Source organism: Macadamia integrifolia, chromosome 12 (genome assembly GCF_013358625.1).
Source record: "Macadamia integrifolia cultivar HAES 741 chromosome 12, SCU_Mint_v3, whole genome shotgun sequence".
Classification (NCBI taxonomy): Eukaryota; Viridiplantae; Streptophyta; class Magnoliopsida; order Proteales; family Proteaceae; genus Macadamia; species Macadamia integrifolia.
In genome coordinates this window covers 8,376,568-8,401,441 of record NC_056568.1, presented here as the reverse complement: position 1 = coordinate 8,401,441, position 24,874 = coordinate 8,376,568, and the positions used below count along the sequence as shown (strand labels likewise).

Below are 24,874 nucleotides of genomic sequence, written 5' to 3'. Positions count from 1 at the left end.
TTCATTTGATTAGACATTTTATTTTGTTAACCAAGAGAAATTAGCATAAACAAAGGAACAAGCCTCATCATCACTACACATGGTGACAAATGAATTACAACCATAAACAACTACAATTTTTTTACATCGTGTCAAATTTCAGCCTCAGAGCCCAATATTAACCATTTTCATGTAACGCCATACCCTTTCATGTATGTTGGTGCCCCTCCTTTAGCCTTGTGAACCCTCATTGTATTCTCGAATTTTTTTAGTAGCTTATTTTACCACGTGACCAGCTTTGATTGGACTGACACTTAACATATGAGATTGAGAAGGGACCTCAATGTGCATTTTCCCACAAAAATTCAGCCCTATGTAAAGAGTGGGCATGATTGCAATTCATTTGCCACATAAATGGTGACAATGAGATTAATCTAACCCCCAAAAAGGTAAATATATCATGTTAGGTGTACATTTTCTTATATTTTCAACTTTGCCCATACCACCACCATCATCATCTTCTACTCCAACAGAACAAATTTGGTCTTTCGCAGCTGCCTTAAAAGAGAGAAACACTGTTGGACCTCCCTGCTATCTCCCCCAATGGCCGGCCTGCACCCTCTGTCAGTGGGTGCTATGACACATCAATTGAAGGAAAACCAAACAAAATATATATGGGTTAAATTAGAAACATGAAAAAAGGGTACCTCAAAACACAAAATTTTGTAAAACGTGAAAGTCTCCAACTGTAATATATATCAAACATGAGTATTCTGGATATAATAAAAGGAAAAAGGATTCTGTGAGGGAGAGTGGCTTTGTATCCAGACATAATCAACAGCCCCCCATTAAATTGAAAAAAACGATTTGTATATACTTCTTCATGCGCTCCCATTAGTCTTCGTGCACAAGTAGGAACCACACTTCCCCATAGAAAATGCTTCCCTTATAATAAACTAAACATGAAGTATCTCATATATAATTTCTACAAATGATAGGTACCCAAATATAATTTAAGAAAAAAAAAAAAAAAAAAAAAAAAAGGGAAACGATTTCCCAAGAGGCAATGTAGCCCCTGCACCAACAGGAGGGTCAATGGAAACAAGGGGGTGGAGTGGTAACTTGACCAACACTGAATTTGGGTGTACTGCATTTTAGGCTTCTTTTCCCAAAAGAGACCACGTTTCCTTACTCTTCTAGTCTTCTAGAGTTAGTATTGGGCTAAAAACTGCGGCCCATGTCTTAAAGTCCAGCCCGTAGGGAACGCTTACGTCCTCGTTTGGTTCCTGCACAGCGCTGGGGCAATGAAATTATTCGTAAGGGTGTCAATATTTATAGGATTTTTTCTATTTCACAGCGTCGATATGGTAATTCCGTATCCTCCTGTCTCAGGGCGCAGGGGCCACAGGACTAGGTAGCGTTCTGTTCCCCGAATAAGGTCATCTCAGTCCATCGTCGCGGTGACCGTCCTGACTCACTGCAACAAGCTGGCCGACGCAGGTTGAGGTGGTGAGAGGGAGAGGAATCATCAACTGCAATTGTTTGTTCTTCAATGGCTCAAATTCCGAACTTGGATAATGCCCCTCTGAATCTGACATCCCTCAGGTACCCTAATTTTAACTTTTTGAAGTTTTAAAATAGATTATTTATTATGATTAATGATCAGAATTGATAGAATCTCGAAACCTTTCTCTGTTGATCTTTTTTCACAAACCAGAGAGCAATCACAGAAAGAGCTCCTTAACATTCTCAAGAATGTGAGTTCAATGTCAACCCAAATTTCATTCTCTTTCATTGTTTTACATTTCAGTTCTCGATTGAAGTAATTTCTATTTTTGCGGTTCTGAAATTTCATGTTTTCGATTCCATAGTTTCGTGGGAAGAAATGTTTAGTTTTCGATCCGAAGCTTGGTGCATCAATTTCATTGGTCGTCCCCGCATCGATCCTTAAGGTACGTTTCTATTCTAACTCTATTTGCTTCATTTTTCGCTCTAGTTGCAGAATGGTTGAAAAGAAGGATGGGGCAAAATCTTTTGTACTGGTTACTCAAACTGGCACTGGATGAGACTCAAGAATGTCTCTGGGCTGATCTAATCATGACACCATACAGATAGAAAGTGGGAAAATTATTTCCCTGTGTATGGAGGAGGTCAATTGTATGATGTTGTGTAGCACGTCTCCAATAATTTAATGCCACCTTGGACTCTTGGAGGAAGCATAAGAACCCTGGATGAACTTCAACAGAAAAATCCAATGGCTATCAGTAAATATGAAAAAAAGGGGGGGGGATACCCAAGGCTCCGGCCACTGTGGGGTCTGGGGAGGGTCATAATGTACACAGCCTTGTCTCTGCTTCACTGAGATACTGTTTCCTGACTTGAACCCGTGATCACTTGGTCACAGTGGAGCAACTTTACTGTTACACCGAAATCCACCCTCTGACTATCAGTAACTATGGAGGAACAAAAAAGGAAAGCAGAGGGCAGCGTGAACCACCTGAAATCATGACCTATCTCCCATGACACTTTGAAAGTCATAAAAATGCTTGAAACTTATTTCATATATTCAGATGAAACTTCTTTATATAGAATTTTGACACCAGAAATGATTTTGCATCCACTCTGCCCAAGATGACTCCCCCTTTTAGCTTTAAGGTTCCCTAATGAGCCTTGAGAATCATGTAGACAATGGGGCCCCTATTCATCCAATGGCAAGGCCTAAAACTGTTCATGTTTTTGGTCCAAATGACCACATTTCGATGGAACCTGGAATTCAAGTGCACTTTTACCCTTCTTATTTGGTTGCATATTGTGCAGGAACATGGAGTTGAGCTGAGGCATCTATCTACAGAACCAGTTCAAACAGAATGCACAAGAATAATCTACCTTGTTCGTTCCCACCTTAGTTTTATGAAACTCATCTCTTCAAACATTCAACATGATATTTCCAAAGGAATTCAGAGGGAGTATTCTGTTTATTTTGTCCCTCGTCGCACAGTTGCTTGTGAGAAGGTGAGCTACTTGAGGCATTTGATCATATGATGCAAGTCTAATATTACATTTAGATTCTTAACTACATCTGTGAGATATATTTAACTGAATTAATGAAACTGCTCTAACTTTCTATGGTGTAAGCATTTGTAAACTCACAAGTATATTGGTGAAGATATGTTCTCTTGTATCTACAAACATATTTTGATTTTATTCTGTGGGGTTGGGAGCTATCATACAAAGTGTTTAGGATATGCTTAGGCTTTGGAATTGGATATATCCATTTTTTTTGTAATGTTAGTTTTGTTGGTGTTGAGAATGATGCTAACCCCGATAAGGGATTAGCGCTAGTTTCACTAGGCCGATAGGGACAATTCTGTCCTATCAGCCCATGGTTCTGTTTTAGGGTTAATGACTTTATGTTGAGGGTACTCTTGTCATTTTTAATTATGGTAAAATATATAAAATAAGGGGAAACCTGCGATCAAACTATTCTGGTCTGATTGCAGGTCACTCCTATTTTTGGGAGTCTTTCGATCGCATCTCTCTCTCTTTTCTCTTTTCTTTTTTCCCTGGTTTGATTACAAGTATCTGGGATTGTAACAGTTGGTAATTTTGACCTTCCAAAAAAAGAAAAGAAAAAAGAGAAGCTTTCGGTTGAATGTTTACAATAAATTTGAAAATTGCGTAAGATGCAGCTTCTTATGCTCATAGTTCGAGAACTTGAGCGAAACATGCAAAATTTCGCATGTTTCACAAGTATCGACCCAGGTCGAAACAAAACCTTAGGGGCCTGCTTGTTTAGAGGGGTTTTGCTGGGTGGAATAGATTGTGTTTAGTGGGGTTTTGCTGGGTGGGATAGTTGTACAAACTATTCCACCCCAATGGGTTTTTAGGGCATTTGGATGAGTGAGGTAGAAATTTGGGCAGACAACATACTTTTTAATGTCGGCCCACGTGGCCTGCTGTTTCTCCCACCCCACTGCCTTGCAAAGTCCCACCAAATCGGTGGGACTCTTGCGGGAAACAAAGTGGAATCATTCTCTCTCTCTCTCTCTCTCTCACCTTTGCTTCTTCTTCTTCTTCTTCAACGAGATGAAAGCAGGGCAGTTCTTCCTCTGAAATGGAATGATGGGACATGAAAGAGAAAGGAAAGTTTTTGCTAAATGATCGGAGATCGCAGACCCACCTCGCCCAAAGTCATCGGTGCCGGATTGATCAAAGTCAAGAAGAGCAATTTAGGAAAAATTAGAGTGGAAGAGGAAACGGAAGAGAAAGAGAAAGGGAAAGCTGAGAGGAACGATGGGAGATGACCGTTGAAATTGCTTGTTGGTCTGATGCTTGCTCTCTTCATCGCTATCTATGAATTGGAGCAAAAAATCCGTGGCTTGCTTCATACCTATTTTCATCTATGCTCAGCTCAATTGTGATTTGCTCTGTTTTTTCATATGAGCTTTGGCCTTGCACCTGCAAATTTTTTTTTTTTTTGACAGCAGTTATCTTTGCTTGTTCTGAGATGGATTGCTACTATGTAGATCTGAACTTTTACTCTGTTCCATATCTGTGCTTCAACATCATTTCAGATTCCCATTCTAGTCCGTTTTGTTGCAATTACTCCTCCTTGATTTGGTGAGGGTTCGCTGGTCTGTCTCGAGTTGTCACTTGGGTGCAATTTGATCACAATTACAGTTCTGCTACATGTTTCATCTTCTTCAATCGGTTGGGAAAACCCTATGGTCTTTATGGGTTTTATCTTCATTGTGATATGTCTATTTTTCTGTCTTCTCACTCTTCCTCTCTCCTCCTGAGTCCCTTACCTAACCAAACGTGTAGGGGTGGGATGCTATAGAAACCATTCCCCACTTTCCCATTCCGGTTACTTACCCCATTAACATGTGGGACCCGTATGTTAGATACTCCCACCCCATGAGCCCCTTTAAACAAATGGGGCCTAGGGGATTTTAAAAAATCACCTATTTTGACCTGGTTTCGATAGGTTTCGATCAGGTTTCCCATGTTTCGACCGAAACATGGGAAATTTTGACATTTTCTTGTGCATTTTTTCTCCCAAGTGTGGAAAACTTGGGGAAACAGTGGAGATTTTCATTTTTTTGGCACTTATTTATGCCAAATATCATTTAAGTTAAGATATTATTTATAAATACGAAAATACCCCTTATTTGAATCCAATAAAAATAGTTTAAAAATCAAATTTCTAAAGGATAAAAAGTTAACCCCCCAATCCAAGAACAAAAATTAGATTTTGGTTATAGGGGCGATTTTCAACTTTTAAATGCTGGGGTTTTTCTCAATTATGAAAATTTTATAAATCCTATAATGTTAAAACATTGCTAAAAACCAAAAGTCTGGTAAAATAATCTTTTGTTTTGATATCCCTAAAATTATTTTCATTCAGATGATTTTAACAGCATTCGCTCACTTTAAAGTAAGTTTGTCCGGAGCATAAGTATGTCATTACAACTCAGATTTAAGTAATCTTAGACTTGTTGGAAAACTGGTTTTATGTTATACCTAATACAAAAAGTCTCATGTAAAAACAAAAATTATTTGACCAGTCAAACTTATTATAGAACAAGAGTATTTCTCTAAATGTTATTTTTTATAACTTAATGTGACTTAATGTTGATTTTTTATGATTTGATATGGTTAAATTTTGATTTTGATGACTTGATGTGGCTTAATGTTGATTTTTTATGATATAAGGTATATATAACTTACTAAATAATGTTAAAAAAGATAACATGCGTGCCTTGAGGGTAGTGAGTCACTACTTGGAAGGAACCGCCTAGACACGCTACTTGGAATTGAGTCACTACTTTCGAGTGTTGAGTAATTGAGTCACTACTGTTTAGTGTTGATAGATAACTGTTGATGATGTAATATTTTTAACTATTTTGGATCATTTGAATTGTCTTATGTTTTGAGGTAGATTGTAGACTATATATAGTCATTATGTAGTAAAGTTTCAGAATTTAAGTAACAAGTCAGCGTAATGCTTATCGAACCTTTGGTTCACCACATAAGTAAGACTTTATGTGTGTGTGTGTTTAAAATAGGATTTACACAAAAAATCAGACAAAAAAAATACTGTTTGGGGATCGAAACTTAAGTTTCCACCGTGCCGGGAAAAATTCCTCGGTATCCTCGAAATTTTTCAGGTTTCCACAGAAATTTTGGTCTCCCCAGAGGTCGAAACCCGATACCGTGAACCTTGCTTGTGCTTGAAAACACTTTTCAGCCTGCATATAGTCAATTGGTTAAAGAAATGGAGTTTAATTGGTAACCACTGAGTGATTCATTTTAATATTCTAATTTGGAGAAGTTTAATGATTTTGCAGATATTAGAAGAAGAAAATGTTCATCGCTTGTTGTCTATAGGGGAGTACCCTCTTTATGTAATTCCATTGGATGAGGATGTGCTCTCATTTGAACTTGACTTGGCTTCTAAAGTATGCTTATGTTTGACCACTTGAGCTGTTATGGTTTTCATTTTAGTTTGTTGTATTTTTTTACTCCCACTCCTTTATAGCTTCTAATATCCGGCCAGGGTGCTTTGTACTCTTATAGGAATTACAGGTTGATGGTGATGCAAGCACCCTTTGGCATATTGCAAAAGCCATTCATAAGCTCGAGGTTTGTGCTGCGTGTAATTTGAAGCATTCTTTTCTTTTAAATTTTTTTTAAAGACTATCTACTGCTACATAATGTCAAAGGCTGAGTTTTAAAAATTCAAGCCAAAACGATAAGTAAATAAGTACAGATATAGGTTGGCTCAAATAAATTATATTTAAAAAATGTTTAAAAATTCAGTTCTGCTCCTCTTTTTGACTTTCTCATTTTAAGATTCTATGTTTGAAATTGTATTTTTGAATATATGAAGCTGAAGCTGTTTGGAAGGTTTTATGCTTACTCTACCTACTGATAGTGCTTTTTGGAAGTTACTTCATAGACCCAGTAGGACTAGCCAATGATGGAGTGCATATAAAATTCTGTAAGCTTAGGAATATCAGCAATGGTGTCTCTCTTTATGGCGTTTGATTGACATATTTAATTTTACATTCATCTTAAAAGAAAATCATGTAATCCTTTATAAATGCAACAATGTTGCCTTGGTTGTCTCTGTGATCAGGACTTCTTATTCCTTCACCTTTTATCTGTTCCTTTATATGTTGTAGTTTTCATTTGGGTTAATACCCAACGTGAGGGCCAAAGGGAGAGCATCGGTAAGGGTTGCTGATCTTCTGAGCCACATGCAAGGGGAAGAGCCAGTAAACTCGTTCGATGTAATTAAAATTTTTTTTGGGCATTGGATCTGGTTTTTGCAATTTTCCTGCTTTGACTGGTATATTTACAGTCATTGCTAATATTTGGCCTGTCGTTTCAGATGGGGGCTGCAGAGATAAGTACACTTATCCTGTTGGATAGAGAGGTAATTATTCTTTCTTGGCAACTTAGTACAGTTAATATGGCAATTGAACATTAATCGACATTTAATCATTAGCAACATTGAAATGCAAATCCCCAGCCGAGTGTAAATTCCTCTCCTTGTCCGATCTCTTAGCATGACCTGACCACCTACCTGCGGCCCCAGCCGCTGGAAACCCTCAACCCTCTCCTCCCGGCCACCTTTCCTCCTTGTCTCTCCCTCCCATTACCACCAGGCCCTGGAACTCTCTTGCCAGCCCCCCTCCCCTCCCTTCCAGAGATGGCCACCCCTTTCACTTTGTGCCCCCTTCTGTTGTTAATGACAAGAAGGTAGGTCTTTGCCCCTCGAGATTGCTCGAGCCTGAAAATCTCCAAATGGAGGAACTGTTTGATTGACCACTTGTCAGCATAGTTAAGACTTCTCTTACTAAGCAATGGAGGATTCATGGATCGACGCCCACTTACTTGCTCAACAATGGCATCTTTATCTTCAACGTCACAGACAAATCCGATTAGCTCACTGCCTTGGAAGGAGGTCCCTGGCAAGGTGCGAAGTAACCACTTTTCCTTCACCAATGGGATCAATATTCCATCCTCAACAAAGTTGACCTTCACTCCATTGCCATATGGATCGCCCTCCCCAACCTCCCTCTCCATTATTGGTGTGAGTAAGGGCTCAGTATGGTAAGCTTTATTGTTGAAAATCCCTTATACCTTGATCAAAGAATAAAGCTGATGGTACTCCCCTCCTCCTCTATTACTATTATGAATGGAAAAGGCTTCTCCTTTAATCAAACTGTCCATTACGAATGGCTTCCACCATAGTGCACCATTTGCAAACTGTTTGGTCACCACAGCAGCCATTGTTGTCCTGTTCCGAGAAATACTTTTGATTTTCCATCCTCTATTTATTTTCCTCCATCTGGCGGCCCGATTGCCCTCTCAGGAGGAGAGATTTGGCAAAAGCCACCAAAAGCTAACTTTTTCTTCACAGCAGGCGAGAGATGTCGAGTTGGGTTGAGTTGAGGGTTGAAATTATGTATACCCCATGTGATTTGGTTTCGAGTCGAGACCAAGATATTCACTGGGATTTCGATTGAGATATTGTAAATTTCATAGTTTTTAAGGCGGTAAGGCGATTGAGGCGTTTAAGGGTCTTTCGGAGCGCCTTAGCGAGAAGGCGGCATAAAGCGTCACCTTATTGACTAAAGCGTTCCTGTGTAATTTTTTTTATAAAACTAATCTATTTGGCTCAAATCTTAGTTGAATCCTATTACTCATATGTTAAATAAATATTAAAAGTTCATATTCATACCAATATAAGATATTCATCAAGAAAACAAATCAATAAAGTGAATAAACTAAGGCTCCGTTTGGTATCGTTTCTGTTCCAGAAACTCCGTTTCGTGTCAGAAACGGAAATTTCAGTTTCTGTGTCAAAACGCCGTTTTTAAACGATTTAGGGTTGTTTGGTGAATCTGTTTCTAGAACAGTTTCAGAACCAAGAAACAACATTTCTGCCGTTTGGTAATGCTTGTTTCAGAAACGGTTTTTCTTTTCTTTTCTTTTCTTTTAAGTCAATAATTACAAAAATAACATTAAAATACTATAAGCATATGAATTTTTTTGGGACAATAAAATATTACACACCAACGAAAAAAAACATGGTTTCCAAAGGATGAATAAAATACAGTATTAACAATGCCTTGTGCAAGTTAACTATTACATAATTCCCCAAATTTTCACTTTTTTTCCAAGTCTAAAGACTTGAATGCATGGAGGATGTCTTTCATCTTATTTGTTTGGTCCTCTAATCCTTTAAGTGTCCCTTCCAGATATCCTTTCATGTACTCGTTCGAAACGGAAAGTGGTCTGGATGATGTTGATGTTGAGCTTGAGTTTTCTGAACATAATGTATGTTGTATGGTAGAGATATGTGTTTCATCTTTCAACCATACAAACATACCACATCCACGGTTATCAACCTATATCAAATAATAGATGTGATTAGGGTCGTTGAAATTTAACATCGAATTAAACAAAAATCATAAATTATCTATAGGTATAGGTCAATCGTAGAAATAAATTACCTCAGTTGAATTTGGGCAACATAGAAAATACTGTCCCTTGTTTGGACCTTTCGTCGCAGTGCGTACTTTGCATTGACCTTTACCACATCTACATAGAGGTAGTTGGTCCACCCACATGAAAAAATTACATGAATCTTCACACTTGAAAAATTCTCTTCCAATATTTTTACCTGACTTGGTTGTATATTTACCACAACTCTTCCCACAAATTTCACAATTTGCTATCATGAGTGGGGGCATAGAAGAAGTCATCTGTAACAGAAATTTAAATATCAAAAAAGTTATTATAGCATCCAAATATATGACATTCATAATAATATATTAACTTGTACCACATATATAAATGTAACATAAAACAAGTACTACATCACTTAAAACATCAATTTAGGTTTTTAGTTTTGGCAAAATATTTATCGGTTTTTGTTTTCAACTAGTTCTGGCATCCTTTGCTATCTAGCCGTTGCATTTGTAATTCTTAGCCTAGTGGCATTCATCTCTTTTGCCCCGATTTCATTGATTTGATTGTATTGTAGAATGATCAACGAAATCTTCATGTGGTGGATTCAAGTCATCTTCTGCAACTTTTAAATCATTACTCATTCCCACGAATTCTGCATCAGCAATATGCTCTTCTCGAATATAGTTGTGAAGCCCACAACATGCCAGTACGATTGATGCTTGAGCTTCCATTGGGAATTGATGCATTAGTCTTAAAATTTGAAATTTGTTCTTCAATACCCCAAATGTACGTTCAATGACATTTCGAAGTGATGAATGTCTATAATTGAACAACTCTTTCGCTGTTCTTGGGGTTCTTCTACACCCTTTGTAGTTCGGTAAATAGTATCTCTCACCCCTAAATGGTGTCAAAAATCCAGATTGGCTAGCATACCCAGAGTCGACAACATAATACTTTCCTATAGACAAAAAATAATATATATTATTACGTATACACTCAAATGAAAACCTAATATATTAGTATAAAGTTAATACCTGGAGGTGGATGTGGAAAACTCAATCGAGGATCACTTCTTGCCTGTTCAAGTACTCGACAATCATTTGCACTACCTTCCCATCCCGCATACACATATGTGAATCGCATGTCAAATGAACATGCACACATCACATTTTGAGTTGTGATCCCCTTCCGATTCCTATATCGAATTTGATCATCTCTTGGAACTACCGTATGGATGTGAGTACCATCTATGGCGCCAATACAATGCTATGACATAAAATGACAATTAAATGGCCAGTACATATAAGAATATAAACATTCATATATTTAATTACAAACATGTATCATATTAACATATTTACCTTGAAAAAAGGGTAGTATTTCAGGTTCTGTGCAATCTCTATCGGTATCATATTGACGTCTGACGGTCTGATTTTCTCCTTAGCCAGGCGTTGCATTGCAATCAAAACAACATTGAATGTTCGACTAACTGTTTCTCCTGAGTGGTTGAAATGATTTTGGGTGTTCCTATTACTTGAACCCTTCCCAACAATCCATAGGAACATTCTAAGCTGTTCATCCACTCGGATGTTGGTCGTGTCTTTCAACCACCCCCTATGTCTAACATAATCACATAGGTTAAGGAAGACATGATGTTCCATCCTAAACTCTTCATAGCATCTGTTGGCATGCCCATTCAACACCTCATGCATCATCACAACACCTGGAAATACACTATCCCTACATGGTTCTCGAATATATACCGCCTCACTCAGTAATTCCATTCCCATGTGAATGATCGTATCTTCTTCATCACTAGAAGTTTCACATAATGCATTTGACATAACTGCAATAAATAAACAATTACTACTCAATTGGAAACAAATAACTGTAAAATATAACAATCTGACACATCGTCTCAACCCAAACACCTGTTCAACATTACACACAACAATAATAGAAAAAAAAACAACCTCAATAAAAGTAGCATTCAATGTATCTCCAAAAGTAACATTACACACATCAAAAGTATTGTCTTGAATCTAAAATTATCAAAAGTAGCATTCAAACACAACTTCAACTACTCCAAGGCATCTAAAAGCCAAGTCCTCTTAACAGGCTCTGCACAGACAAACAACTCCCTCCAACTAGGATCAGCACACATACGACTGGTGGCCTTCAAATATATCTCCTTTGATATATCCGGTATGGAGGATAACACCGCCTCACATGCACTCACACTGAAATCTCGAGGACAAGATGCACCTACCCCACCACGAACAGGAGATGTAACATAAGTACTGGATGCTTTCTCAATTTTAATGGATAAATACTTCCTATACAAGTTCTTCACGTGGCTATCTCCCTTATTGGCGCTCTTTTTTCTTCGTCCCGTGGGTGTCCTATCAAGACTTCGCTTTGTGGTGGTCTGAGTTGGAGTATGAGTATCCTCATGAAAGGGGTCAGTCGTGCTTATATGCACCGGGGTACTAGGGGAGTCAAAGACTTGCTCAATATCATTAATAAAAATTGGAAAGCTAGATTGTTGAATTAATCATTAATAAAAATTATTAAAATGATATTAAAGAGAAATTAATCACAAAACTGGAAAAAGCCAACACTACTTGCATAAGTATTCAAGGAATACATTTTAACTATTTATTACAACTTAATAAGTATAGTTGGCAGGGAGATACTTCATACTATGTAACAAGACATTGGCTAGCTAAAAAAAAAATCTTGCTATACTATAATTAATGGCATGGGAGTTATGTACAAAGAAATTATAAAATAAACTCTGCTTGTAGGTTTCTGGAAATGAAAATGAAATGGCTGTGCCATAGAAAACAAACACACATGCTGCTTTTACAAAACCAAAGCCTATATTAATATAAATCAAAGTACATACATTTATAGATTCAAAAAAAACCTCAAGCTTCTCTGTAGACTACAATAAGGAAGCATCCAATAACAGTATCATATTCTAAAAGAGGACTTCAGAACATGCTCTCATTATTAACATAGGCAATCATTCTCAGGTCGACTCAAATGTTTACATAATTTGGTAATCCAATCCAAGCAAAAAGTTGCATAGATGGCATGAGTCTCTATAATTTCAAGGCAATGCAACTGACACAGGGAAGAACAAAACAAACGCCAGAGTAATTTCACATAGTATAATGATCTGCTCACAAGCACCCAAGCAAGAGTAACTAGATAAAAAAAAATCCCAATTCAACAATTGAAAACTAACAATGATTGCGAAGAAGACAATTAGGGATTAAAAAGAAGTTAGATATATCAGAAACCTGGAAATTGACACAATCAAACATACTAACAGCATAAGAACAGAGAATGGATTTGCTTTCACAGAGGAACATAAGAATTCCATGACATTAAAGTAAGACCTATGAAAAATCTACATAGAATCAAGAAGAAATAAGATGCCCAGGAGCAGACAGGGAACAAAATCATTCTCTTCCGCCACTGAAAAACCCACCCTTTCGCCTTCCATCAATACAAACCTGACCACCGCGCTCAGTCTCAAACATCAAAACAGAAACAACTAAAAAGCAAAGTAACAGAGACTACCATAGCAAACATTATAGTTACACAGAGAAGCAACTAATAAGTAAGTAGTTCCCCTTTCACAAGAAGATATTGAAATATGCAAATGGAGGCTCTCACGCAGGAGCCATGGAAGAAACCACACCCACTATCTGACTCTTAGGTCTAAAAAATTTATGGAGCTCAGAGTCTGTAGCTCTTTGGAGTTCCCATATATTCAATAAGGACACAGGCACAAGGACTAATCCCATCCATGAAATGTGATTTCTTACATGAAAGCTTGATCATGTTATCTACCCATAAAATTTTACAAATAAAAAGGTAGAAACAGAATTAAACATGGATGAAAGTTTGAAGGGTGAGCTGGGGAGCCCAACATCATGTCTGGATAGGGCTTCCAAATCAGAAGTAGTGACAAAATACACAAAGGGTCAAAGCCACTCGACCAAAACTGAACTTCAAAATCACACTTGACTGAAAAAGAAAGAGAGAGAGAGAGAGAGAGAGAGAGAGAGAGAGAGAGAGAGAGAGAGAGAGCATACCTTGTCTCTGCTGGTTCTGGGAGCTCTTCACTTGTTGGGGTGTTGGGGCAGAACAGAAGCCATTGAAATATGAAGAAGCTAAAGAAAGAGAAATCAAACATCAAAACAGAAACAACTAACAGAGAAATCAAAACAGAGATATCAAATATTACAGATTGACCACCGCGCTCAGTCTCAAACATCAAAACAGAAACAACTAACAGAGACTACCATAGCAAACATTATAGTTACACAGAGAAGCAGAGAAGAAAGAGAAATCAAAACCTAGGTCTTACTATAGTGGCCTGTAGCGGAACCTCCACGCCTGGGGGTTATTGAACCTTAGATGAAGATTCGCCGGTAACGATCGCTGGTTGCGGCCGAAGTCAAGCGTGATCGGTGACGGAGAAGTTGAAGGAGGCAGCCGTAGGGTTCCAATTCCAAGAAGAGAAGAAGAAGGAGAATGGAGAAGAAGAAATCGCCATCCTCTAGTAGCAGGCGTTGCGTTGTGTTGCTTTATCGGGAACGAAAGTTCAGAGAGAAGAAGAGAGAAGAAGAGGAGTTACCTGCAGAAACTTCAACTTCTCCAGCCGTTCACAAGTCTAATAGCTATCGGGAACGATGGTTTCTAATTTAGGGATTTTGAAACGAAACCATATTGACGGAATCCTTTTTGGAGTTCCAACTTTTGGGCCCTTTTTCGTTTTTTTCTCAATTTTTGTTTTAAAAAAACCGAAACACATCATAATGTTGCCAAATGGTTTTTTGCGTTTTTTTGTTCCAATAGAACGAAAAAACGATAGAAATGTTTTTTTAGAACGATACCAAACGGGCCCTAAGTTCATCTTTATCAATCATCAATCATTAATCATATTAACATATAATATAAATACATAAATATGAAACAAAATTATAAATATAAAGAAAAGAAGACATAAAAAATACAAGTATTTATTATACTTACCTCTATGAAGCCAAAATAAGTGCCTAAGCCCTAAGGTCATCCACTATATTTCTACTCCTGTCAAAGAAAAATGAAGCTCACTCTGCCGGAGCAAAATGGTCGTCTGGATCAGTGGTTCTTCCTTGTTCCTTGATTCCTTCTCAAAGCCCTTTCTTAAAACCCTTGACAAAATCCAAATCCTGTTTGTGAATCGTGTTTTTGTTTTGTTTGTTTTGGTTATTTTTGGTGGAGTAAAGCTGATCCCATACATCTCAAGTGTTAACAAAACCATACACATACCAATAAAAAATCTATATTTGGAATCTTCATCAAGTAATTTTAAAATGTGTTTAAAAAAAAAAAAAAACATAAGGCGCCACTTCATGTAAGGCGGAGAACTGCCTTACCATCTTTAGACTGCATCAGCGCCAAGGCTCTGGTAAGGCAACTAAAAACTATGGTAAATTTTATATATCGCTTGTGCTTTCGTCTCGCCAAGTCAAAAAAACGAGTTAATGGCAAGATCTTGCCGAGATCTTGAACCATGGATTTTTTGTCAAAGCCTTGACAATCTCATTGCAAAGGAGGATATATCCGAGAATACTCCTACCAGTGATGAAAGCCGATTGATTGCTACTAACAAGAGAGTCAAACAACCATCTTAAGTTTATTGGTAAGGACTTTGGAAATGAATTTGTACAAGAGATTGCATAGGTAAATGGGCCTAAAGTTAAACAACAAATTCACCTTCCTTCTTGGGGATGAGACAAAGGAAGGTGTGATTAATTCTCTTTATTTGAATGTGATTGAAGAAGAAGCTCTTGAGGGTTTGGATCAGATCTTCTTTTATAATGCCCCATGAAGTGGAGAAGAATCCCATACTAAAACCATCTATACCGTGGCTCTGTTAGCCTGATGAGAATGGGCAACAACTAATATTTTCTTCTTAAGAGGGGGATAACTGAAGGGTGCTCATGAGATGATTGGGGATGAACTTATTAAGCAGGTTCCAAGGATAGGCCCAATGGTGTGAAAATCTCCTAAAAATAATTAACTACCTTTGCTTTAATTTCTTCAACTCGGTGGAGAGGGGAACCATCTCTAGTTAGAAGCATGGGAATAGCGTTGATATTTGTTCTTGTTTTCATAAACCTGTGGGAGAAAGCTGAATTAGAATCACTAAGATCCAACCATTTGATTCTAGGCTTTTGCCTTAAAAATCTCTCCTCTTGGCGCAACTAAGGAGAGAAGATCTGAAGAGACCACTTTTGTTCATCCACCAATGGGCATTGTGGATGTTAGATTGGACCCTCAATTGAATGTCCTAAAGCTTATTTTTACAGTTTGAAACCGAGATTTTGTTCCCAAAGGAGGACTTCTAAATTTTAAGGGCACTTTTACATTCCGAAGCTTCCTGGCAAAGGCAATGAGAAGGGTAGAATGGCTTGGACTGGCTTATCTTAGGCTCCTTTAACAACGGAGAGGAAGTCTGCGTGGGAGGACCACATGTCAAAGAATTTGAATAGTTTGGGGCCAAAAGAGATGTAGGGTTGGACAAGGAAGACAAAGGGGGAATGGTTAGAGATGCTAGGGCAGTTGACTTTCAAGCTTGGAAGCATTCCGAGGGGGGGGCACCACTTCTATTGTGCCATGTGAATTTAAGTTCTGGCCATCTCAAATCATTCACACCTATGTCGTCAAGGCACTCATTGAAAGCATCAACGAAAGGCCTATCAAGCCATCACCACCTTGCTTTTCATGACTGAATCTATCAACATTGAAGTCATAGCCCAATCCTCGGGGAGGGGCCCAAGCCGCCAACTTGCAAGGCAATATGACGACGATTTCCCCAAAGAAAGGCTCTCTCTTAGTGGGGAAATTAGAGGCATATGTGGCAGTGAAAAAGAAGTTAAAGTCCCCAAGAGTGTCAGAAATCTTGAGGTGAAGGAATTAGGAGGATAGCAACGAAATAGGAATTTTAAAGGGGTCCCAACGAAACCAGAGACGCCCATTTGAGTGGTGAGAATAATTTGAATAAGGGACCAGGTTGGGGAAATTATGGAGGCAATGTGTGAATAATTAGCTTCAACTCTAGTTTCATTGAGACAACAGAAGGAAGAATGGTGAAGTTTAATAAGAGAATGCGCCTCAACTTGTTTAGAAGAGGAGTTAAGCTGTAATTCCAAATAAGACATTGCTTTATTGGGGAACAAAGGGAGGTTGTAGCACAAGCTCAGAAGAGCCAAGGATAGCCATGGAAAGATGGGACATAGATGAGCTGCTATGATGATGCCAGCAGTAAGCACAAAGAAGGGGGAAGCAACATCAGGAGGAGGGTGGTGAGATGGATGGCCAAGGGGAGGAGAAATCTGAAGCAGTACGAGCTATAGGTGTTGTCAATGGAGGGCTGGTGGGTTGATGGGTCTGGTTGGTCCGCAATGGCTCCACGTCCACGGACATTAAGTGAGTGTGGGGGGTGATTGTGGCCCAGCCCAGGGGGAGGAGAATCGATCCCAAAGAGAATTGACCCATATGTGAAAGAGAAGGATGAATAATGTGGGCTAGATGAGATGGCCAACAAGGGACAAGTTATGAGGGTTTGGTGGGCCTCAGATGAGCGTTGACCTATTAGGGAGATTGGGTTAATGAGAGACGGAGATGGGCCAATTTAGAGGGTTGGTCCCTTCACAACTTATTTGATGGGACCTGCTAGGTGTGCCCACTCCAAAAGCAATATTTGGGAGAGGTAAAGAGAGGGGGGGGGGGAGAAGAGAGTTGGAGATGAGGAGTCTCAAAAGGGGATTTGAAGGAAAGGGATCAAGAAAGGAACATGGGATTGGAAGGCGGTGGATGGGTGCGATGCTGGGCAACTTGTAGAGGTTGATGGTGATAGCGACTGGTCAGGGGGCAAGACGGAGGGACGGAATAGGGAACATGGTATGTCGAAAGCATGGGGGAGAAGACAGGGTTGTTAGCATAAAAAAAGGACAGTTGGGAGGACTTAACAATTGCAATAAAGCTAAGGACTGAAGGTCTGGGGGCAATGATGTTGTCATGGCCACGGGGAGAGCCAGTTTGAGCTTTGTGATGGCAGTTGCGATGGCATTGGCAAGTCTTCCACCGACCATAACTAGAGGATTGTTGGGCAGTAGAGGGCGATGGGCTAGACTTAGAGAGGAGGGAGATGGAGGAGGGTAAATAGTGGTTATGTGTTCAAGGGGAGGAGGTTTAAGGATATCTGAGTGGAGAGGCTTCAAAGGATCATTGTTCAACTTGGTTCTTGAGTGGAGATGCTGCAAAAGGTAAACGGTCGGTTTGGGAGAGCAGAGGGTGGAATCATTGCCAAACACCTTATGAATGAGGTGATAGGGAGGATGCCATTCGAAGATCACCTCTTGCTTAAACAAGCGCCCATCATCATCAAACATAATGATCGCAGATGGCGGGGATTTTTCAGCAGAGACCTCAACATAGATATGCCCGAAGGTTTGTCTATCTTTTCTCTTGGTTCGCGCATCTAAATAGAGAGTTTTGCCCAACACTAAACCAATGATACTCAGTCAATCAGAACACTAGAAATGAAGGGGAAGACCAGGCAGCAAGATCCACAGAAGGATGGTACTGAGATCTACCTGATGGAGTTGTAGGTGATAGTCCCAGTGACAGAACAATTGTTTTCCTACCAACTTGCCATGGCCCTCCCTCAAGAGCACACCTTATAATTTTCATTGGAAAACTTGAAGATGAAGAGTCCATATGCTTTCCAAATTTTATCCGGAGATCAAGATTTGGGGTTCCATCTACGGATGTTTCTTTCCATCCAAAGATGGTTGATGGCAGCACCGAATGCCAATTTGCCGATGGTGTCACAAATGGAAGGGCCAGAGAAGGTCATGTTGATCTAAATCCATTCCCGGTGGAAAGGAAGGATGGATCTCATAGCAGGCCAACATTTGGAAAGGACAGTTTTCCAAATGAGGGAGGAGAAGGGGTACGTGAAGAAGAGATGGGGGATATCCTCAGTGCCTTGGGGGCAGAGGCAATAATAAGGGTTGACTGGGATGTGGCGGTGGATGAGGAAGGATTGGGTAGGAAGGCAATTGGTAAGGCACCGCCAAAGGGTAAAACTATGATGGGGAATATTGCCTTTGAACCAGACCACCTTATGCCAGGGAACTATCGAATAAGGGGTACGGATGAAAGACCAAGCGTAGGCTGTGGAGAAGGAGCCATTGGAGGAGGGGAGCCAGATACACTTGTCTTCTCTTCCTTTGTGGCCAGGAGGAAGAGGAGGGAGGGAGGACCAGAGGTCCAGAAGAGGGGGGAAGAGGAGGGGGGACCATCCGTCTGGGGAGAGGATAGAGGATACCAAAGCATTGGACCATCCGTCTGGCCAGAAGAGTAGATGACCCTAGGGGAGAGAAGATGGGATAGGATGCCCGAAGGATGCTAGGTATCCTTCCAGAGGGATATAGAATGCCCATTTCCAATAGAATAGGAGATGGCAGAGAGGGCGATGGGCCTATGATCAAGGATCTTTCTCCAGATCCAAGAAGCATTTGAATTGAAAGGGGCAGTCCAAAGGGAGTTGTGTTTGAGCAAACCAGAGAAACAATTTTCCATATAAGCTTGAGAACACCAGCGGAGTTGACATCCTTAATTCTCCTGATCCCAAGCCCGCCTTCGGATTTGGGGAGATAGACCTTCTCCCAACTGAGAAGCCTAAGGAATTTGGAAGAGTCAAAGCCCTTCCAAAGGAAGGAGCACATAAGACTTTCGAAGGATTTAATCACAGAGGCAGGAAGGACAAAAGTACCAGATTAGTAGAGATATATGAACTGGAGGACCAATCTAATCAAGGTAAGACGGCCAGCAAAGGAGAGGAGTTTGCCTTTCCAAAGCTGAAGCGTTTTCCTGAGCTTGTCAAGCATGGGGGCACAATGATGAGAAGAGAGCCTGGAGGAGATGAGGGGGAGCCCTAGGTATTTGACAGGCAATGAATACAGTGGGATTCCAGAGATCTCAGAGAGAGATTCATGAGTCAGAGGGGGGACACCGGAGAGAAAGATATTGGATTTGATGAGATTGTTGCTAAGGCCCGAGTAGAACTCGAAGGATTGAAGGGTGGACATAATACTAGAGATGGAAAGTGGATCAGCCTTGGAGAAAATCATGATATCATCGGCAAAAGCCAAGTGGGAGAGGAAAAGGGAAATGCATTTGGGGATGGGAGAGATGAGGAGGAGAAGGGATTTGCATTTGACGAAATATTTTATTCTTTGTATTTTGCATGTGATTTTGTTTCGAGGTTCATCAAAACTGAAATACTTTGCAAAATTTCGACCATTTTGATCAGAAGTTAAATCATTGCTGATTGTTGCATCTGTGCCTATGCAAATTCTGACATTAGGATCATGAACTTATTAACTATAGTCCCCTCTCCCCCATGAAACAAGAAAAAAGGAAAAGACACATTCAAACTAGCCTATTCTTTTGCTGTTCTGCTAGCTCCATGGGACTCAGGTGGGGTTCTAAATATTCTTAGGCTTTCAGAGGTTTTTACGAATTGGAACTCCACTAGGATGTCCTTTGCTCAAATTTTCTAAAAGCTAATATTTAGAGTAGTACAACGTTTTGCACACATGAACATCCCCTAATATGGATTACTAGGGAAGGCATAATAAAGGGTATAGTGCACCGAAGAAAAGCTCCTTTTATAACAGGTACATGGATTTTTTAGATATGTTTTTCCATTAGGCATATTTATTTATGTCCATGCATTTTTGTTGTAACTGTGTTATTCCATTGAACAGTGATAAATAACAAGTCCTGCAGTCTATTTTGGTTAAAAAAATATTAAGAAGTTATATTATTTGTCCTGGATGCAGGTTGACATGGTTACACCTATGTGTTCTCAGTTAACCTATGAAGGTTTGCTGGATGAGGTATGCTTGTTCAAAATTCAAATACTGATTATTGCTCTATCTAGATATTCGGAAACTCTTACAAAGTCTAAGTATATGTTATGACTCTTCACAAAAAACGTGGGGTTCATTTCTTACCAATTTACCATAGACTATCTATTATCTAATGCCTTTGCCTTCTCAATGAGACCAACAGTCTGAACTTGGCAATGTAGGATTATCTCTTTGATCTAGATTTTGTCATGAGCTTTCTCTGATAGTTGCAGTGCAGTTTTTGCGTATCAATAATGGTTCTATGGAGCTTGATGCGTCTATCATGGGCATCCAACAAGAGGGAAAGAAAGTGAAGGTCCCACTTAATTCAAGGTAAATTGATGAACTTATGTAGTGCAGTCTGATATCCAACTGTTGGATCTCACACTGCTCACAGCCCTGAGGATAAGTTCGGATCTAAAATCGGAGAAAAGAATTACAAAGACCAAGTCTGAACTAAGCAAGAATATAAGCAAAAACAGAACAGAATGTAGGAACTCAGAAGCAAAAACAGAACAGAATGTAGGAACTCATAAGCAGAACTGAACTGTGGTTAGATATGATAACCGAGATGCTCCAGCAGGAAGGAGGAGAAAGAAGAGAAGAAATAATAGAAGAAGAGAGGAATAAAGGAAGGGAAGTAAGGAGAAAACCAATCGCAGGAGAGAGAAAATAAGGGGCTGAACAGTACTGTTTACGAGGGGAGGGAGAAAGAGAGGAGAGATTTAATCCAACTCAACATTTAAAACGGAAACTGAAATTCGTTCCATTCATCTAAATCGTGTATGATTATGTTGAATAATGCATTATTGTAATTAGGACTACTCTTGGACTACTTAGACTCATGTAAGGAATAGGACTACTATTTTGCTATAAATAAAGGAGGGACTGTGCCCATTAAGGCACAAACCACAATTCGTCAGATTACAACCCTATTCATAAAGACCAAAAAAATTGATTTTAGGACTCTTAAACCAAAAAACTGATCAAATACTTGCTATAGAAGACTCCAGTCCAAACTACATAAACTACTGATTAACAATAAGACATAAAATACTTAAAACTACTAAGGGCTCTTTTTAAACTAAACTAACTTACTGGCACGTGGGGCCTACACAATCTTATTTATATACTTAATCTCGTGTAGATAATTAAGACTTCAGATATGGGCTTATAAAAGAGGCCCATTATATCAATAAACCCAAAAATAAAAAGCCCAAGGCCTATAGAACCCTTCCATGGGCCAAAATAAAGTCTTTCTAGCCAACTGCATCCTTATGGCTTGATGATTTCTCTTAATTCAAGGTCAACTATTTTAAGGATTTTCCAATTTAATATAATTGGGTGTTTAAGAGACTTTTCTATGTCGTTGATGTTCCTTGTTATTAATCTTATTAATCCTTTCCCCATCTAACATGATTGCTGTTTTTTGTCTGCCTTACTTTTAAGCCTTACAATTTTGAGTTGTTTGTTATAAAAGTTGCGTTTAAAGAGCCACATGGACATCACATGTTCTGCTCTTGGGATTTCAACTAATTTCTTATTCTTGTTATTTTTTTAACATTATATTTTTGGGTTCTGTATTGAGCCATTTTGTGGATCTCTAGTTATTTTTCGTCATTATTTTGCATCCTTCGAAGTTTTGGATGGTGGAATTGCTAAGCCAATGATGTTGAAAATTTTGAAAGAAAGTTTCACTTCAAAAGCAGACGAGTTTAGGGTTTGGGATGTTGAATTTGGGAGTTGGGGTTTGTGAATTAGGAATTTGAGTTAGTGTGAACTATCAAAGGTAGGGAATTTGGGTTTTATTGGAAATTGAATTTAGAGGCATTGGAAACTGGAAATAGGGTTTTGCTTGCTAGTTGATTTGTATAGGATGATCTTATGATGAATTTTCAAGTAGGTTAATAGGTCTACTGGGGTTCATAGGCTGGGTGATTTTAGTGGCTATGCTATTAACTCAGATAATTTTGGATAAAAGGTTGAATTGAGTTGAAAAGTACTAGGGTTTAATGGTGAAAAAAGGGATTTGCAAGCTGACAGCTTGTATTAGAATCACCACAATTGACCTTTACATATCACTTTGAGAGCCTTGAAAAGCTTTAGAAGTATCATGCAACTCATATTGCCAAGGGATTTAGAATGAGCAGTAAAAGGCATGTGAGGAAACACCTCTTTCCATTGGGAAATGTGAAAACAAGGTTTTTTGGATGAATAAATAATTTCATTACCAAAGAGAGGAGATAATATACAAGGGGGGGGGGAATTTGGGGGGTGGGGGGAAGAGGCAAGGCTGAGAGGAGGCCTACCAAGGGGGATAGCCCTGGCCAAGCCAACCTAAAACAACCAAGTGGATACACCAAAGGGGGGGGGGAGCTGGGGAGAAGGAAGGAAAGGGAGAGATCCCAGGAGGCAACAATATGCCTATTCTTTGGGGAGTCAGTGATTTGCGAAGGTGGAGGCAACCAAGTTTAGAGCTAACATCAAAGTAGATGGCTTTCCAAATCTTCCCAAAGGAGCAAGTGTTGGAAGTCCATCTACGAAGATTACGCTCCATCCAAAGATGAGTGATGGTAGCACAAAACACCAGTTTCCCGACAATGTCACAAATGATGGAGCTGTGGAAGGTCATATCAATCGAGATCCATTCTCTGCACAAGGTGGGAAATCTATGGGCTGGCCAACAGCTATGGAGAACCTTCTTCCAGAGTCCAGACAGAGGAAGAGAAGGGGCAAGAGGCCTTTGTAAATAGATTCGCAATTGATTGCTTGGGTTTCTCTTGTTTCCCTTTCTTCTCATCGGCTAATAGGTGCTAAGGCGATAGTGGCTTTGGTAAGCATTCCTATGGGGAAGAACAAATGAAGTGTAAAAGATGCTAAGTGATCCACAAACGGAAATACTCTCTCTTTTGCGTCCCGATGATCTGAAACCAAAGTTTTCATTTTTGTTAAGAGTAATTATTTTGATTATTATCATACACATCAAGGCCATTCCTCCGACAACTGCCAAATGCTTTTACATAGGGTGTATGATCTTTTGGACGAGAGGAAATTTGCAATTCACTTGTGGGAGTAGTTGTGTGAGAGAGTTAATGTTGGAGAGATTCCCTTACTGCTTGTTCCACCATTATTGGCAATGGGCAGTTGACCTCCCTTTGGATGGACCGTTGCACCCCTCGGGTATCTTTTCCTCTCTTGTCACCCCTAGGCTCATCTACTTCTCGTCTCCCCAAATCCTCCCTTGTCTCCTCCATTCTCTCCCCTCTAGGCTGGACTCCCCCTCCCTCTCCCCCCTCTTGCGAATCTGTGGGCCTCTCTGCTCCCATCCTCCTTGGGCATCGCGGTAGGGACGATAGAAGTGTCTGGCTCCTTTCTTCCAATGGGTCATTCTCCTCAGCCTCTTCTTGGTCCTTTATCAGATCTTCTGGCCCTGTTGTCCCTTGGCGTAACCTCGCCTGGTTCAAATGCCATATCCCCCGTCATAGCTTCACTACCTGGAGATGTCTCTCAAACTGCCTTCCTACGCAGTCCTTCCTTATTCACCGTCACATCTAGGTCTACCCTGCCTGTTGCCTCTGCCCTGTTGGTCAAGAGGATATTCCTCCCCTCTTCTTCTCTTGCCCCCTCTCTTGGTTTGGAAAACTGTCCTTGCTCGTTGCTGGCCTTCTCCTAGGGCGATTCTTCCCTTTGATAGGGAATGTATCTGGGTTGACATGACCTTTGCTGCCTCCTCCATCTGTGACACCATTGGTAAGTTAGCTTTCTCTGCTACTATTACCCATCTTTGGATGGAGTGCAACATTCGAAGATGGTCTTCTAACTCCCGCTCCCCGGACAGGATTTGGAAAGCCATCTTCTTCGATGTTGCAGCAAAAATCCAATCCCTGCGCTCCCTTCGCTCCAGGCCAATCCCTTACTCCACTAGAAATGATCACATAATCTCTTCTTGGAACCTCTTGCCACCCCCCCTCTCTCTTTTTTCTGGCTTTGGTTGGCAGCTGCCTCCTCCTGGTTCTTTGGTTGCTGTTTTCTGGTTCTTTTGTATTGCTTTTGCTTTGATCCCCTTGGGGTTGGCTTAAGCCTCCCCTCCCCCCCCCTTTGTCCCCCCTTGTATGTTCTCTTCTCTTTGGGTATAAATTTATTTATTCATCCCAAAAAAAAAATGTTGGAGAGATTGTTTCCTTATTCAAACTCTCTATAAAAAGTTTCATTGTGAATATTAATAAAATTTTTATTTCTCTAATTCCTATTTGATGCCAAATTTCTTTCTCATTCATTCTGCAAAATAATAATATCGTATGTCAAAGTATTGATGGCCGAAGAATCTTGATCTTTCCTCATATCTGATCCCCTTCCACTGAGCACAGAGTTAGGAGATCTCATATTTGGCCGTTAGTCCCACCCAACCCACCCCACCCCCC

General features: G+C 39.8%; 1 protein-coding gene across 2 annotated transcripts in view; it reads left to right on the top strand.

The window, feature by feature from the left end:
• Positions 1-1,338: 1,338 nt before the first annotated feature.
• LOC122057302 (vacuolar protein-sorting-associated protein 33 homolog) overlaps positions 1,339-24,874 on the top strand; it is a 37,679-nt gene continuing 14,143 nt past the window's right edge. The window contains exons 1-10 of one of the 2 annotated variants that reach the window (XM_042619352.1): positions 1,339-1,584; positions 1,697-1,736; positions 1,851-1,931; positions 2,797-2,991; positions 6,330-6,440; positions 6,559-6,624; positions 7,167-7,274; positions 7,376-7,420; positions 20,385-20,441; positions 20,692-20,786. In XM_042619352.1, the coding sequence (XP_042475286.1) occupies positions 1,532-1,584; positions 1,697-1,736; positions 1,851-1,931; positions 2,797-2,991; positions 6,330-6,440; positions 6,559-6,624; positions 7,167-7,274; positions 7,376-7,420; positions 20,385-20,441; positions 20,692-20,786 (851 nt within the window). In that variant the 5' untranslated portion in view covers positions 1,339-1,531. The remainder of the gene's footprint in view (positions 1,585-1,696; positions 1,737-1,850; positions 1,932-2,796; positions 2,992-6,329; positions 6,441-6,558; positions 6,625-7,166; positions 7,275-7,375; positions 7,421-20,384; positions 20,442-20,691; positions 20,787-24,874) is intronic. The other variant, XM_042619353.1, reaches the window with a different exon arrangement.